The 15633-nt window shown below is 40.3% G+C and overlaps 1 protein-coding gene across 5 annotated transcripts in view; it reads right to left on the bottom strand.

Moving 5' to 3' along the window:
* LOC106961573 (zinc finger protein 385D-like) overlaps positions 1-7817 on the bottom strand; it is a 33274-nt gene extending 25457 nt beyond the window's left edge. For 4 of the 5 annotated variants that reach the window (XM_015055390.1, XM_015055385.1, XM_015055386.1 and 1 more), the window contains exons 1-2: positions 7658-7817; positions 4908-5023 (exon numbers count right to left, since the gene is read on the bottom strand). In XM_015055390.1, coding sequence (XP_014910876.1) covers positions 4908-5023; positions 7658-7667 — 126 coding nt within the window. In that variant the 5' untranslated portion in view covers positions 7668-7817. Of the gene's footprint in view, positions 1-1487; positions 2075-4907; positions 5024-7657 lie in introns of those variants that run through there. The other variant, XM_015055388.1, reaches the window with a different exon arrangement.
* Positions 7818-15633: the final 7816 nt, after the last annotated feature.

The following is a 15633-nucleotide window of genomic DNA, read 5'->3' as shown; positions in this document are numbered from 1 at the left end:
TGGTCTTAAGACCGGTCTTAAGACCAAGACCAACTTCGAGTACCACAACACTGATTTGTACCAAATAAAACATTTCTTTTTTTTTTTTTTTTTGCCTTGTATTTTACTGCCCCAGCTGTTAAGCATTTTATTTATAGCTCTGACTTGAGACTTGAGCAGGTTCAGGCAAGTAGCAAGGTTCTGGCTGGAATTGTTGTGAAATACCACTTTACAGATTTCCTCTGTTTTTGTCAAAGTTAAATGTCATTGCATAACTTTGCACACCAGGCAAAGATAACTCAAGTAAACAGTTTTCAAATGACTATTTCATTTTTAAGGGAGAAAAGCTGTCCAAAACGACCTGTTCCCTTAAGAAAACATCATTTTTCTCCTTGTCAAGTCATGAATTAACTGTATAAACGGTTCAGTTTCACAAGGCCAGCTTACTGACGCATCCATAAAATCAAAAATATCACTAAGATATATGATCATAAAAAAACCCAAGTCCAATAAAATAAAAAATAAAACAGAAAATACATGAGAAATGTCATTGGTGAAGTGGTTGTTTCTCGGGATGATTAATCCAATAAATCTCAATGAGTTGTTATCTACAAATCAGAAACACTGATATTGGTTGGCTCAGACCAATTGTTTTTCCATATTTTCTCACGTTTTCTGGCTCTGATATTATCTTGTTTCATAGTGACATTTTTAAACATGACCAACTTACAAAGACAGAAACAATCTGTGGGGGCAAATATCATTTCCCAGCACTGACAGACAAACATCTGCCTTAAATGGTATGTCCTATTTTGAAGAAGTGCCAAGAGAAATTGGTTTCCGGGTCAAGTTGCTTCTCAAACAGGAAATAGTTGATAAAAAGTTAAGTTGCATTCATTTTACAGCAAGTGGTTTTGTTGGAAACAGTCGTTTCTCGAGGGGCTTTTCCCCCCTGCTGAATAACAACACCCAGGGCGGATAGTTTTTAGAACGTTTCTATGTGGAACTATACTACTTTAATTAAAAATAAAATATTATTCAAACTGCACATTGGTACGGGTCAGTCTGTTTGTTCTGTTAGCTCCAGGAACAGAGAACAGCTGCAGGGATTTTAGCTAAATTCCTGCTCAGACATGAAAAACAGAACGTGTGTATGTGTAATCTCTCAGTGGCGGCACTCGAATGCGTATCTGTCCTCACTGTTTTCTCACTCTCCCACTTGAAGATACATTTTTGTGTGTGTGTGTGTGTGTGTGTGTGTGTGTGTGTGTGTGTGTGTGTGTGTGTGTGTGTGTGTGTGTGTGTGTGTGCGTGTGTGTGTGTGTGTGTGTGTTACTCCTGAAAAAAAAAAGAAAGATAACAAGAATCCAGGATGTTACTTCACTGTTACTTTCAAGCAGCTGTGGGTGTGGTGTTTGTGTTTCTGGAAGAGACCGAACGTCGGAGCTCCTGCAGTTCTCTTTCACCTCTGATCACACGTTTCCCACTCCGCCTCTCCATCTGCTCACCTCTAAACTCTCCCTTAGCTTCCATCTGTTTAAAGTCACCTTCCTGCATCCCAGTGGCCTCGCTCTCCCACCCTCAACTCCTTTCATGCTCTTCATAGCCGACAAGCACCTGTGGCAAAGTCAGCTCGCCCTTTTTACTCATTTCCTCCTACGAAAACACACACAGAAATCACATCACCTGCAAATACCAAATCCCCAGAATGAAGACGTCACACGCAGCACACAGCATCAATTACAATCAGCTCGGTCTTTCTGCAGACTCGCTGACACTCGGCAGCAGCAGCTTGTCAGACGCGCTCAGCTCCAGGGAGCAGGTTGAGGCTGAAACATTTGTTCGGGTGAAACAAAGCAGACTTTTTTTTTTTTTTTTAATAGCTGGATCATAATCAGGATCCAACATTTATGATGACGAATAGTCCACAGTTTTTTGTGGATCACCACAACAGCTGTGCAAAAACTCCTGACATCAAAACGACATGAATTAGTTGTTCCTTTCTTCTTTTATTTGAGAGAACTACATCCTAATTTTCTTGGAATCAATTTTTTGCTCCAGCCAAAATTAAAAATAGAAACAGAAGCTGATGTAAGAGCTCGACCCGGAGCTCAAACGCACTCAAAGCAAATGTGTACCAAAGAAAAAACCTCCACATCAATAAAGGCAGACTGATGCCCGTGACATCTTCACTGAAGGGAAAATAAAAGCTTTAGACGTACAAAAATGCGACCTGGCTGAGGTCACCAGTACGCCAACTCAGTTTAATTTAATTTACTCAAGAAAAACTACATTCGTTCTTCTGCTTTTGCTGCTTTAGCCTTCAGTGTCTTTAATCCAGAAGGGAGATGAGACACATTCATACAAGTCTTTATTTATCTTTATTTAGGAAGCAACATTACACTGTTTCCCTTGATTGACATGTGAAGGGTGGATTCTTTTGCTTGACAAAAAAAGATGTTTCTAATGTTGAATGGATGGGTGTCAGGTTTGTGCCAACTCTCACACACACACACACACGCACACACATGCACACACATGAAAGAATGGAGTAAACAGTTTTGCTACAAAATTCATCTAAGCAGGACATCGGGATAAACTTTGTGGGAAGTAAACCAGTGTGAAGGAGACTTATTGCAAGACTTTCAGTTGGAAACACTTTTTTGGCTCCAGATTATGAAACAATGGCATTCTTGGATTAAAGGGAAGCGATAACCCAGAGATGAGAGACAGAGACACGGCACAGTTCATGTCATGGGTCACTACAGCATGAAGCAGTCAGAAGTGACTGCAGCTGCTTGAGAATATAAAATTTATGTTCGGTTTTCTTTTACAGTACGTTTAACTCTCTGTGTTTCCTCTTTTAGTAGAAGAAAGTTGACGATTTCTGCTGATTGTGCTAAATCACTAATCAACTTCTCCAGTTCAGGCTCTCGTGTGTTTAAATGTGCAGCTCAACTCTTATTTTTTTTTCCTTTTTTATTTTTAATTTTTGAGTTGAAACCAAATGAAGGTTTGCATTTTTGATGCTTTTTCTTTCACACATTTTAGAAATTTCTCAATTTCAGTCGTAGAAATTGAAAATACCTACAGAGACACAACTGTAAAAAGAAAGAAAGAAAAAAAAAACAATAAACAAGTTCCAGTTAAGTTTACAGCTAGAAACCAAAATGAAAGACTTGCAGTGACTGATGTGACTGATGTGTTTGTACCCAAATCTGCATCCTCGAAGAAGAGCTGGGGGTGAAAGGTCAGATGGAGTTCAACAACAACAACAAAAAAAATCAACAGGTGTATTTTTAAGAAAGAAAAATATTTGTACGCTGCATCACTGGTCAGTCTGGTATTAAAACATTGAAAAAACTTATCTTTATTCCAATTTATCATACTAAAGTAGAAAAAAGGGGGGAAAATAACTAAACTAAAGGAGGAAAAAGGAGGGAGGTGAAATGTCTGAAGGTGAGGGGACTGAGAATGAGACAGGAGGCTTGAAGAGGCAAAGTGCAAAATGTATTTGCTTCCAAGAGTAAAAGAGATCAAGGAGAAGGTAAGAGAGCGGAAACGGGCTTAGACCTGAACAAATACCTTATTTCCAGGCAGATTGGCTTTTCCAGAATATAGTTAAAGCAGATATACAGTGTTCGCCTAAGCAGGTGCAAAATGAATATATCTCACTGCATGCTGACAGCTTGGAAAATACACAAACCTACATGCGTTACTGTGTCTGTGAAAACCACTGCGTCAAATGCTGGGAATACGACAGACGTATAGAATCTGGTTTAATGCAAACGTTTTCATCCACTCTATTTCCAAAAAAAAACAAAAAAAAACTGGATTTCATGGATATTTTAAGCAGGCAGGATTACATTAAGATATGAAACACGGTCCCCTCTCCTCCGAGCCCGGACCGGGTCCGCATTAGTTTCCTCCACCTTCACCCTTCACAAACACAGAGGCAGACAGCTTGGAGAAACGCTCTGCATGAGGAATACCAAGGAAGCAGCTCCTGACGCCCCCCAGGTTGTGTGGAAATGTCACCGCTCTCCGCATCACAGGTGATATATTTGGAAAGGTGTAGGCAGCGCGCTTATATTAAACATTTACCTCCACGCAGACAAACTAAGCCTTCGACTCTCACTCTGCCGGTGGAAGCTAAATGGAAAATCAAAACCGGTTCGATGGAGGTGATGGGGGCGAGGGGATGGATTCGGTGACAGCCCGGTCCCACCACCCAACAGTGACTGACGGTACTGTTAAGAAAATAAATTTAAAGGATGCTAGTTTTAAAACTTAACATGTCTTGATTGAAATAGCCTAACTGTAGTTTTAAAAATCAGTAACTTATTCTGGCCTGTTGACCTTTATGTTACCTGTAGTTCCAGCAGATGGTTTGCTAAGATCGTTTGAACTGCCATTTATCTGTGTGGGAAAACAATACAGTAGAAGTTCCAGCTTTTCACACTCATCTGTGAAAAGCTGTAAAACAGCAGGAGTTCCTGGCTTTAGAGAGAGGGTCAGAGATAGCTCCTGGTTGGATGAGCAAAGATACGCTTGATTTGAATAAATTAAAGATAAGAATACGCCTTCACTATAAAACTTCCTACACAGTAGTAACAAATTAGATTTGCTCTTGCAATTCTCCAAAGACGTCTTTGGACGTCTTTGCTTTTCTTTCTTTCTTTCCTTCTTCCTCTTTCCGTTTGTCTCAGGTAAATGAATGTCTGTTTTAATGTGTTTGAAGTGTCTGTGTTGTCAATGTGACTTTATACTTTTAAATGTTAGAATAAACTCTGAAAATGTATGCTGGGGAGCGCTGACTGTCATCTCTGTGTGGCTTTTGTTTCCACGCATGGAATCATTGAATCCGGGAGCACAAGAGAATATAACGAGCCAGAAGATAATGATTTTATTCTCTTAGCAGTACTCACGTCGGTGAATCCAGGCAGCAGATGGAAGGGGAGGAGGGCCTTGGGGTCGGGGGAGGGCTGGGTCCTGCCCAGCGTGGGACGAGCCAGCGACGGCAGGGGACTGTGGCACACATTACCTGAGACACAGAAGGGAAGCAGTAAGGATTAAGTGATCCGTTTTAAATGAAGACAACGGAGAGAGCTAAGTGGGAAGAGAAAAGAGACGGGCAGATGGGCTTGAAAAGGCTGAACTTTAAGCTTTACGTTTTAGTGTTTTTGTCCATTTATGCACAATCCGCAAACCATATTTGCTCTACCTACGCAGTCCTCCAAGGCAGTTTATATCTAAAGTCTTATTACTTTTGTAAAAGTAGTTTTTAGTGACCGAAGTTTCTTTACGGCGTTGAGGTCTTAGAACAAGGAATATATATCTTCTGGTCACATCATGTGAGATAATAGATCAAATAAGATACCTTGATTTTCGTTATCGCAACATTATTTAGGTGCAGCTTAGCAGGGTATGGACGAAATCCTTAAAAGTAATACAAACTAAAAAGTAAACAACTGAATATGAAAATAATATTTACACATTTAATGATAAAACAATGTCGCATGACAGCAGTCCTTTTTTGTCGCCTTTACATTTAAAAAACGGAGCTCAGTTTTGCCGTATCTGGTAAGAATTACTGGGACACACAAAGGAGGCTCTGAACAGCTAAATGCTACAGCTGCAATTTGCAGATTCCTACATTATCAAGAAAAGGTGCGGCTGTGTCTGGGCAGTCCCCCTAAACTAAACCAAATTTAACAAACATGTTTTGAAGGATGGCTAACGTACCTAAAACTGAATCGTCCTGTTTTTATTTGTGTAAAGTTTAGTTTTAGTCCCTGCCTCATCTGGTTTTAATTTGCTTTTAATATTTAAGATGTACAGATGCATTTTGTCATATTAAGTCTTGACCATTGGTTCGACTTTAACTGGGTTGTTTCCTACCTAGCCCTGCATGCTGTGATATTGAAAACCTGCTACGTAGCTAAAAATGCAAAGCAAAGAAATAAGATGGGATTTTGTCTGTCAGGTCTTGAAAGCATGTCCGTCCTGTTCTGAATAGTGCATGTCTACCGGTATCAAAGGTTCTCACTTTTCTGGGGAATCAGAATTAGGTACGTTACTTTTGCTTTGACATTTTGTGGTACTTATTTGTATATTTATGTTCATATCAGCCAACCCTCTGGGAATGAAACTGACATTTTACATGAGTTTCCTCTAGGAAGTAGAGACGTACTATCCAAAGCTTTTCATCCCATGAGTCTTGAGATGTCAGGTTAAATTTGGGTAAGGCTGTACTGAAACATTTTTTCCTCTGGTGTCACGTTGTCCTACACAGTTAAAACTAAAAGCAGATGCACAACAGTGTGACAAGGTATTAGTGTGATTTATGTAACCTTCATTCAATCTGCAAACACAGACACACACACACACACACACACACACACACAAAGAAATATGTTATTATCTGGTTTTTATTGGCTTTAAAATCACCCTAGGTTGCATCGTGCATGGAAATGACAACATACATATGGGTAAAACCCGACGCGGATTATTCCACACTGATTACCAATTCTTTAAAGACACGGGTCTGAACCGTGAAAGCATTATTTTATTTGCAGCAACAAAAATCTGGGCATGAGATGCAGAGGGAGGAGCTCACCAAAGGTAAGGTTCATCCAAGAAATGTCACTGATTTATAGCTTATACTCAGCAGACTACATTTTAATTCAACACCGACTATTTTGGAACAGGTTTGTCATTTCTTCCATTAGAGTACATTCAGTCATTTCTTCTCTCTTTTTTTTTTTCCTTTTTTTTTATTCAAAGGCATAGTTATTAAAGTCTTATCAAAATAATTCTCTGGCACAGGCAAGTAGTTAGATAACCAACCCTATCATCAAACAAAGTATTTGATGAAAATCTCAGAAGGTTTGTAGATACACACACACACACACACACACACACACACACACACACACAGAACCAGTCCAGAGGGTCCAGCGTGATAAGCGTCCTGTTTGTGTTCCTGATTGTCCAGCCTCCAGTTTACATGTTCTCCCAGCTTGATTGCAGCTTGAATCAGGACCAGGGTGCAAGTTTAATCATCGTCATCATCATCATCATCAAAATCAGCCAACACACCCATCCGCTCTGCCATTACTCTGATTGCCTTTGGCTGACGGCGCGCATGTGTATGCATGTAGCATTGTGTGTGCTCGGGGATTTTACTTTACAGAGTAGAAACGAGGTTGTGAAATGCACAAACATGGACAGGAGACGACAGAATCCAGATCACACGCTCATTATGTTCATTCAGAATGAGCCAACCAAAAAATAAGAATAAAAAAAATGTTAGTTTATAGATTTCCACACGTTTTGTCACGATTCAACCAACTTGTAAAATCCTGCTGAGGACATTAACAAGAACGTTGTGGCTCTATGTTTTCTGAATTACATTTCTTCCTACCAATTTCTACTGTTGCGTCGTAAATTTCTGCGTGTTGCACTTAAAGTGGAACATAAAGACCGAACTGACATTTGTAAATGATGAGCACCACATCTGATTGAGTATTTCTGCAGATAACTGACAGCAGATCTAAAGATGCATGCAACAAGTGAGTCTGCTGTGATTTCATAAACATAAAAAATTAAAAAATAACAACCCCCCCTCCCTCCCACCCAACCCTGAGAGTAAAAGCTTAATGCTGCGTATACATACCAAAATACATGCCGGCACCGAAATGAAGTCCCACAGCTCAGTGTGTGATTAAAGACTTTTTCATCTCCGGGCAGAAATGAGGCTCCTCGTCCTCTCCTCCGGTCTCTGTGTCTCACTGCAGCGGAGCCGCGGGCTGCTCCTTCCCATGTGGATTTCCTCCTCCTCCTCCTCCTCCTCCTTCTTCTCCTCCTCCTTCTTCTCCTCCTCCTCCTCATAACTGCCCACTGCTACTCCTCCTCCTCCTTATCATCACTGTGTCTTCACGATCCCTGTACAAATCTTCTGTATCTTTATCTCCTACAGATTTGCTCTGGGTTTAGTCACAATCATGTCTAATTACTGTAGCTGTGAGTCGGTTCCCTCAGTGAGCTCACGCACACACACACACCCCAAAACAAAAAGTGTGATTGTGTCCCTTTCTTTTACAGAGTTTAAAAAAGCTGACATCACAAGTTTATATTTATAAAACAATAAAGTATAACGGTCCAAGTTGGCTTTTAATGAAGTTGTCTTCATCACATCTCACATCAAATCCCTCTGCAGAGTCAAAAGGACTCCAAGACATTATATGTACTATGGGACAGAGTTTAGCGAGACAGTTATTGTCATACCCAGACTGAAGCATGGTGGAAGAGGCATCATGCTTGGGGACTGTTTTTTCTTCAGCTGGAAATGGGCGTTTAAACAAATTCAAATATCAGTCAGTCCTGTCAGCTTTTGTCGGCTTCTGCTGAAAATCCGACAAATGCTTATCTTTTCAGCATGGAAATGGCCCAAAGGACACCCACAATCAGCAAAAGCATGTCTTTACTAAAAGAAGGTTAAAATGCATAAAGTGCTCAGCTAGAGTATCTGACAGGTATTAAGGTTTGTTAGGAGGGAAGGAGCCTGTGTCCAGGTGAGACCCTCAAACCCTATCATACTTTATTACTATTTCCTGCCTGGATCAAATCAGTTTGGTGTTCCAGCTGAGTTGTACTCAACATAGGTTAAATTAAGGTGGAACATGCGCCAAAATTTTGAAATGATTTATCTTGCTCTCATTTTCCCACCGTCCGTTTCAGTCGGGCTGTGCTAGGCGCCGTTTTGACGCTGCAGGTTTCCTAGATTGACTGGGTCCAACAAGAGGTTTCTTGTCTTCATTTTGAAAGGGGCCCCAGCATAAAAAGAGCGAGCGGCCATCAAAAATGATCTAAGGCATGCTGTGAAGTAGATGAAAAAATATTTGTAAAGAGTTTCATTTTAGATGGAAGATCAGATTAATACTGACCAACAAATTGAGACCGAACCTTTTGTCCTTCTCAGGGTCGTACAGCAGCCTTCCGTCGGAAATGTTCAAAATATGAAACAACTAAATAAAAATAATTAAATGTAAAATTCAAATTAGTGATGAATGAATAAATAAGGTAGAAATTGAGGATGGGAGGACATAATAAAAACATTTACCTTTAGCCTTTTTTTGTGTCTTTTTATTGTTGTTATTGAAATTGAAACAGAGAAAGTTTATACCATCATTAAAAACAGGATATGTTTTATTTTTTATCTCAGCTCCACTTCTCCACCGACCACTTCCAGTCACTTTAGGTTTTCTTGGACAATCTCATCCTATTTACACATGAGGTGATGCAACAGTGCAACAATCCTCCTCACAGAATTAAATCTGTTTGACTTTGTCAGAGGAATACTTTTAAAAACAAATGAGTCTGTGGCACTGAGAGTTTGCAGCCCTTGCTTCCAGATTACTGTTTTTTTTTTTTTCTTCTTGCTCTTGTGTAAATGATTTTCCCATCTTCACTTCTTTTCCTCTTGGGCCCGTGGTATTTTTAGATTCATCCTGTGGCATTCGCAGCATACAGAGGAAACTGGACAGGATGCATGCAGTAATGGCTTCAGAAACTCATCTGGACTTGTACACACTGAAAAAGTCCACATGCAATTTCTTTTTTGGCAACATGGCCTCAGTTAAACCTCTGGTCCTAAAACCCTCACAAGAATGTCGACAGCAACATGTGTTTTCCCACAATACCAAACTCCAAGGAGACTTATCTCACTAAGGCTGTCAGTGTAACACCTGCTATTTTCCCAAACACACACACACACACACACACACGAACACGCATACATGCTCCCTCTCAGTGAGTTCACATCAGTGAAACAACAACGTCTTCTGCAAATGTGGCATCTTTGTATCTAGACAAAGGCATTTTGTCTGGTCTGCACCTCCTCTGTGAACTGCATGGAACAAAAGTAGAGGGGTATTAGACAGACTTGGAAATATTTGCTCATAAAGTGCATAACACACCTATTTTTTTTCTCTTAATGTATTACCAGGCGCCTTTGTGCTTCTTTTGACAAAAAACAGAGCACTGCATGGATGGCGTGGGGTATTACTGCCCGTCCCCGCCTTCTCATGAAGGAGGAGATGAAAAGTTTCTCTTGCAGGTTTTGGCCTTACGAGACATTCATTTAGGAGCTCTGGGGTGCAAGTTTATGATTCCCAACGGAAGTCCATACGGCTGGTGATGAACTCTGCTCAGAAAATAGCGAAAATATCGTCTACAGTGAAGGTCAAAACACAGCAACAACCAGAAGACATAAAGAAAGGAGTCATGGACCCAGACGTAGCAAATACAAAAGGAGCAGCAGTTCAGAGAGTTTCTAGGCCCATGAGAAACACAGCATCACTGAAACGGTCCAAGTCATGATCAGAACCATGTCAGTTCACCCAGTCACACTCTTGCTTTGTTCCAGTCTGTTGCCAGTTCATCCCATCCTGCTCCCATTTCATTCTGTTTCAGATTTATGCATATCTGTTTAGTTTCCTTTGCAGTCAAGTATCAGAGTGTTCCGATTTTATGAATTGTGGAGGCAAGTAGACAAGAAATTACGAAAACGTCACACATATGTTGACTGATTTGCGGTACATAATTTCCTGGAAACTTTGCATTGTCCTTTAGTTCCATTTATTGTGGCTCGGATCTCCTTTTGGGCCGGCTGACTCTCATAAAACAAGGAAGCTCACGATCAGAAGTAAACACTTGCAGGTGGTTATCATTTATTAACATTACATAACCACCTCTTCCTGTCATCAGACTATAAGAACATTACTTTCAATCACTGGTTGTCAAAGTGGATCTGTAACATTGCCCTGGTGGGTAAGAGCCGATGCATGTGGTGGTCCAGGCAGAAACGTCACGTCACAGGAGAATCCATTTTGAACCCCACAAAGAAAGGCGTGAAACAATCCAAACAAACTGGAAAAGGAACTAAATGACCGGCCCAGTCACTTAAATGTTGCTACTCATGACATGTGGCCATTCTTTTTGATACTGATCACCATTTTTTCGTAAAATGTTTAACTACCAGGAGAAATAAACTGATACTGAATGGGTTTGCGCATAGAAAATGTTTGGTTTATATCTACAAAATGAAAGTAATTTGGAAATAAATGCAACAGCTGGATGCCACACAGAGGTATGAATTAGGGAAAGGGGGAAGCTTAAAGTTATACAGCAGCTAAATAAGACCACAAAAAAATCTAATTAATATTTCATATATAATAGAAACAATTACTGTCGACACTAATGGAAAAGCTGATGATTACAGCCCAAAAGATGCATATGTACCTCTTACTTTACATGTCTTATTGCACAGAGAAACAGCAACAGTCATAGGAAAGTGTAAAAAGATATGTGAAATTGTTTCAATGGCATTTTTGTATGATGTTTCCATACGTTAATCAAACATCATCTGCTCAAATGGTTACTGTATAGTGAAAGTAAAAAAAAAATGAGGGGGAAAAGAAAATCCATCTTTTCCAACTTCCTGTCATATCTAGCTGTGCTACACTCAGCTATTCATCAGTGGGAAGAAATGGAGATAATAATAATAATTATAAACTACCCTTCGGTAGTTTATCTCTGCATCTATTCTTCGATGCTGATGTTAAGAACTTGAGTTAAGTTGCGTCCTTCAGCCACCACAATTGACATGGGGTAGAAAAAATTAGCAAAGTGTAATTTTTTTCTGGTCTCGGGGCTTCATGTAAAAGAATTCCTCAAATAATGCTTCCGTCCATTGTTTTACACATGTTGCATCAGAAACTCACAGGTAAAACTCCGTGGCGGTCGCAGATTACAAGCGACGTTACGCAAAACGGACAAAGACCGAGTCTGTCGCATCTGTGACTCACCAGCAACACGTCTGATTGAAACTTGTTTCAGAGCCGTGTGACAGCGGCAGGGCTGCGAACGTGAAAAGCAGAGCACAGCAGGCTCTGATACGAAACAAGGCGATTTCGAAAGGAGTTAATTAACTTGAGTGTGGATGTATGCTGTGAGGAGCGGGGTGATTCAGCTGAACACAAGATGGCAGGCAAATGTACAAACAAACCGTTATGAAAACTGGTTTGAGCACATTTTAATGTTAAAACAAGCTTGAGAGCTGAGACTAAACAGCTTTCAGTTTTCATGCAAGAGCGATAAACACTCACTCAACGTTTCATCCTCAGCCTCCGACTTGTGTTAATCAGCCTCTCTGCTTGTTTGCTGTTTCCGTCGCTGCTTTGCGTGTTATATATATATATATTTTTTTTGGGGGGGGGGGCAGTGTTACAATCTGAACACACAGCTCACCTCTTCTTTGATTAGTCACCATAACAACATCACCATGGCGATTGGCGAGCAATGACTTTGGCTCTATGTCTGTGATGTTGTGAGCTGATGTGGAAATTTGAAAAATCAGCAGTGTTTAGCTGACATGCACTGACAGACGAAGGAGGACAGCGGCTGTTGTGCGCCGGTGCTTGGACTTTGGTTTCCTGCCTGTGTTTGTGATTATAGTTGGAGCCTTGAGACAGTTGGACGCAGTGTTGCAAGCTACACCTGTCAATTTCTACTTGATCCTTAAGCGTATCTGTCTGAGTGAGACAGTGACCTCTAGGTTGAGGAGAAAAGCAGCACTCTGTGCTTGGCTAGCGTGCAGGTGTTCTGTGCAGTTTTGGTAATCACTACAGATTGTAGTAATTCACAGCCGCAGCTGCCTGGCCTCTCAGCAATTACAGGGAAATTTAACATTTTCAACTGATTAGTTTGTTTGCCACATCTCTGGGCTAAACTTGCCCAACGTCTGGTTTGAACACAAGGACGGCCAGACTAGTCTCATTCCATCCCATCTGGACGTTTAAGAGGTCATGTTCCTGGTGTTTGGGGTGCATGATGCACATTTGTGAAATGCTACTTTTTTTTTTTTTTTTTTTTCTGCTTTTAAGTCACACTGAATATTTTAGCATGTTTCGAAATGTGTTCCCACTGTTTTCTTTAAAATATTCTCATCAGCTCATCATTACTTCTCTTACGACAGTCGTTTATTAGTTCATTTTTCTTCAGCTTGAAGAGAGCTAAAGACGTCTGGTTATAAGACATAAAGATGAATCCAGATACTGCAACGTAATGATTTAGATCAAAGCATATCCAAATGTCAGCCAAAATGGATCTTCACAGATGCTCTCCATCTGATCTGGAACAGGTTGGGTTATTTTACAAAAGAAAATGTGCAAGAATTTCAATCTCTACGTGTAGAAATCTGGATGAACAGAAACACAGGCCACACTTTTCAGATTATGATCTGCAAAAACGTTTGAAAACCATGCATACATTTCCCTCCACTTCACAATTATGAAATATTTTGTGTGTTGGTCTCCAGCACGAAATACACACTCAATTTTGTGGATGTAATACGTCAAAATGTGAAGAAAGTGGAAGAGTTGTAAATACTTTTGTGATAATGATCTCTTGTAAGGACATTTGGTCACGAACAAACACAGGAAGTAGAAATAAACAACAAAAGCTGAGCTCAGTGAAACCAAGAGGAGCAGCTAATTCGGAAAGCGTCAGCATTAAAGGATCCTTTTTCCACAGGGTCAAATTTCCCAGAAAATAGAAATATCACAATTGAACCCCTGCGGATCTGGCACTGCAGCTGTAAATTCTTGAAAGATAAGTCTGTAATCCCCCCTTAGAAACCAAGCGCTGGGAGGGAGAGGAATTTTAAACGGTAGATAAACAGATCCGCCTCGGGGTCAGAGGTGACAGAACTCTGACATTTGAGTCCCAGTCTAACATTCACTTTTTACAAGCTACACATGTCTAACAGCATGGAGGTATAGCAGCTGTCACACTTACACGCAGAACCCGAATCTTTCCAACCTCTGTGAGCTGATTGGCTTTGAAGCAAAGTCAAAAATGCCTGATCTACACATCAGGACCAATTTGCATTAACCTGAGAAACGCTAAGAAAAATCAACCTTTCTTTTGTAAAACGCATCTCCAACCCATAGGCTTGCAAAGACAAAGATTTACAGATTCCATGACCACACTCTCAACCTGCACGGATTATTACTCCAGATGTCTCTTCCCTCCAAGGCCATAAAAAAAAAAAAAAATCTTCCTTCACAGAACATAATTAAACATTTACTGCCTTCAGCAGACCCTTTTTTTTTAATCATATTTTCATTAGAAAGAATTAATAAAAACTGTGCATTTGCGGTCATTTCACTGTGACAAAACCATCAGAGGATTCTCCCTCAAACGCATGCAGACACACTCATACCACAGTAAAGCTTCACGCGAACATCTGTGAGCCAGAGATAGGGGCTCTAACTGTCCAGAATGTCATTAAACACTGCTGCTTCAGATTTATATTCTCTCAGTTGTGCCATATGAGCCTGCGTGGTCACATCCTGAGTGTGCAGATGTATAAAAACACCACACACACATATATAATACATCAAAGCATACTGTACATGAATGGATCTGATATTTTGAGGGGTGGGGGGAAACAGTCAGACATTGTGTTTCCCGAACAAAGTTTGAGGAAGTTGGAGGAAACAGAAAGATGTTAAAGCCAAAAAAGTAACAAGGTGATCACTAAGGAGAGCTTAGCAAGCAATTAGCTAAATGAGATGCACTGAGGGAAATAAATAAAGTTGAGCTTTTCATTTTCTTCTTGTCTGGCATCGAGCAAAGGTTATGTCAGTACCGCCACCTGCAGGCTGCAAGGCGACACAACACCTTCAAATCCTAAACAGCTTCTGTCAAGTTTAGTAGTGATCCCTTAGAATAAAACGGTTTAATTTTAGTTTAATTTGTGTAAGCATGAAACACGAGGAAAAAAAAAAAGTATAGTTCTAATTCTATTTTCCTGAGTCACCTCAGCTGGACCGACACCTCCAGGTCAGGTGCAATTTTTCTGCCTTATGATTTAAGAGTTTAAGCAGCGTCCATCACCGTTTCCAAGTGGTGGATGGAGCAAGAGATTTACAAACAGCAGGGATGTGGTACGGATCAATGGATGAGAAAGGGTGGAGCACAGGGCAAAGTGTTGACGGCTAAGTTGGCTGTAAGCAGGCTTAGCAGATGATCTGAGGTGCGGCTGAGGTGTGATCCTGCTGCTAACCCTCAGTTAGCACATCTGTGAGCCAGAGACCAACACTTCACAATTTGGCCCATGTCAGGGTGGTAAAACTTAGCCATAATTTTTTAAAAGATCTGGATGATATTTTGGCATGATAGCACTTCTAAAGTGGTTATTCATAGTTATCAGTTCATGAAGTTAACATCCCCTTCAGATGAATTCTCTTTTTGGAGTCTGGTTTAGATATTTGTCAAAGCCCTATGATGTAGTATTTGGTATCATCTTAAAGGGGTCTACTTGGCTTTCATCTAAGACACATTTTGAGTTTCTTTTGACCAACACAGACGTCACCAGAGCTCTTCAAACAAAAAAATAATACACATTTTTCCACACTTTTCGCCTAAACTAAACACATTTCTTTTTAGTCCGCTGGTATCCAGCGACACAAGAGTCAGCAACTGCGATCTTAAATTAGTTTAGGCACCATCTTTGTTTTATGGCAGGAATGTGTAAATAATTCCAACATGGAAACACAAACATTTAAATAATTTATTCCAAGTCAA

Source organism: Poecilia latipinna, unplaced genomic scaffold, assembly GCF_001443285.1.
Source record: "Poecilia latipinna isolate Pla-1442-1.1 unplaced genomic scaffold, P_latipinna-1.0 Scaffold1313, whole genome shotgun sequence".
Taxonomy (NCBI): domain Eukaryota; kingdom Metazoa; phylum Chordata; class Actinopteri; order Cyprinodontiformes; family Poeciliidae; genus Poecilia; species Poecilia latipinna.
This window is presented reverse-complemented; position numbering and strand designations above follow the sequence as displayed.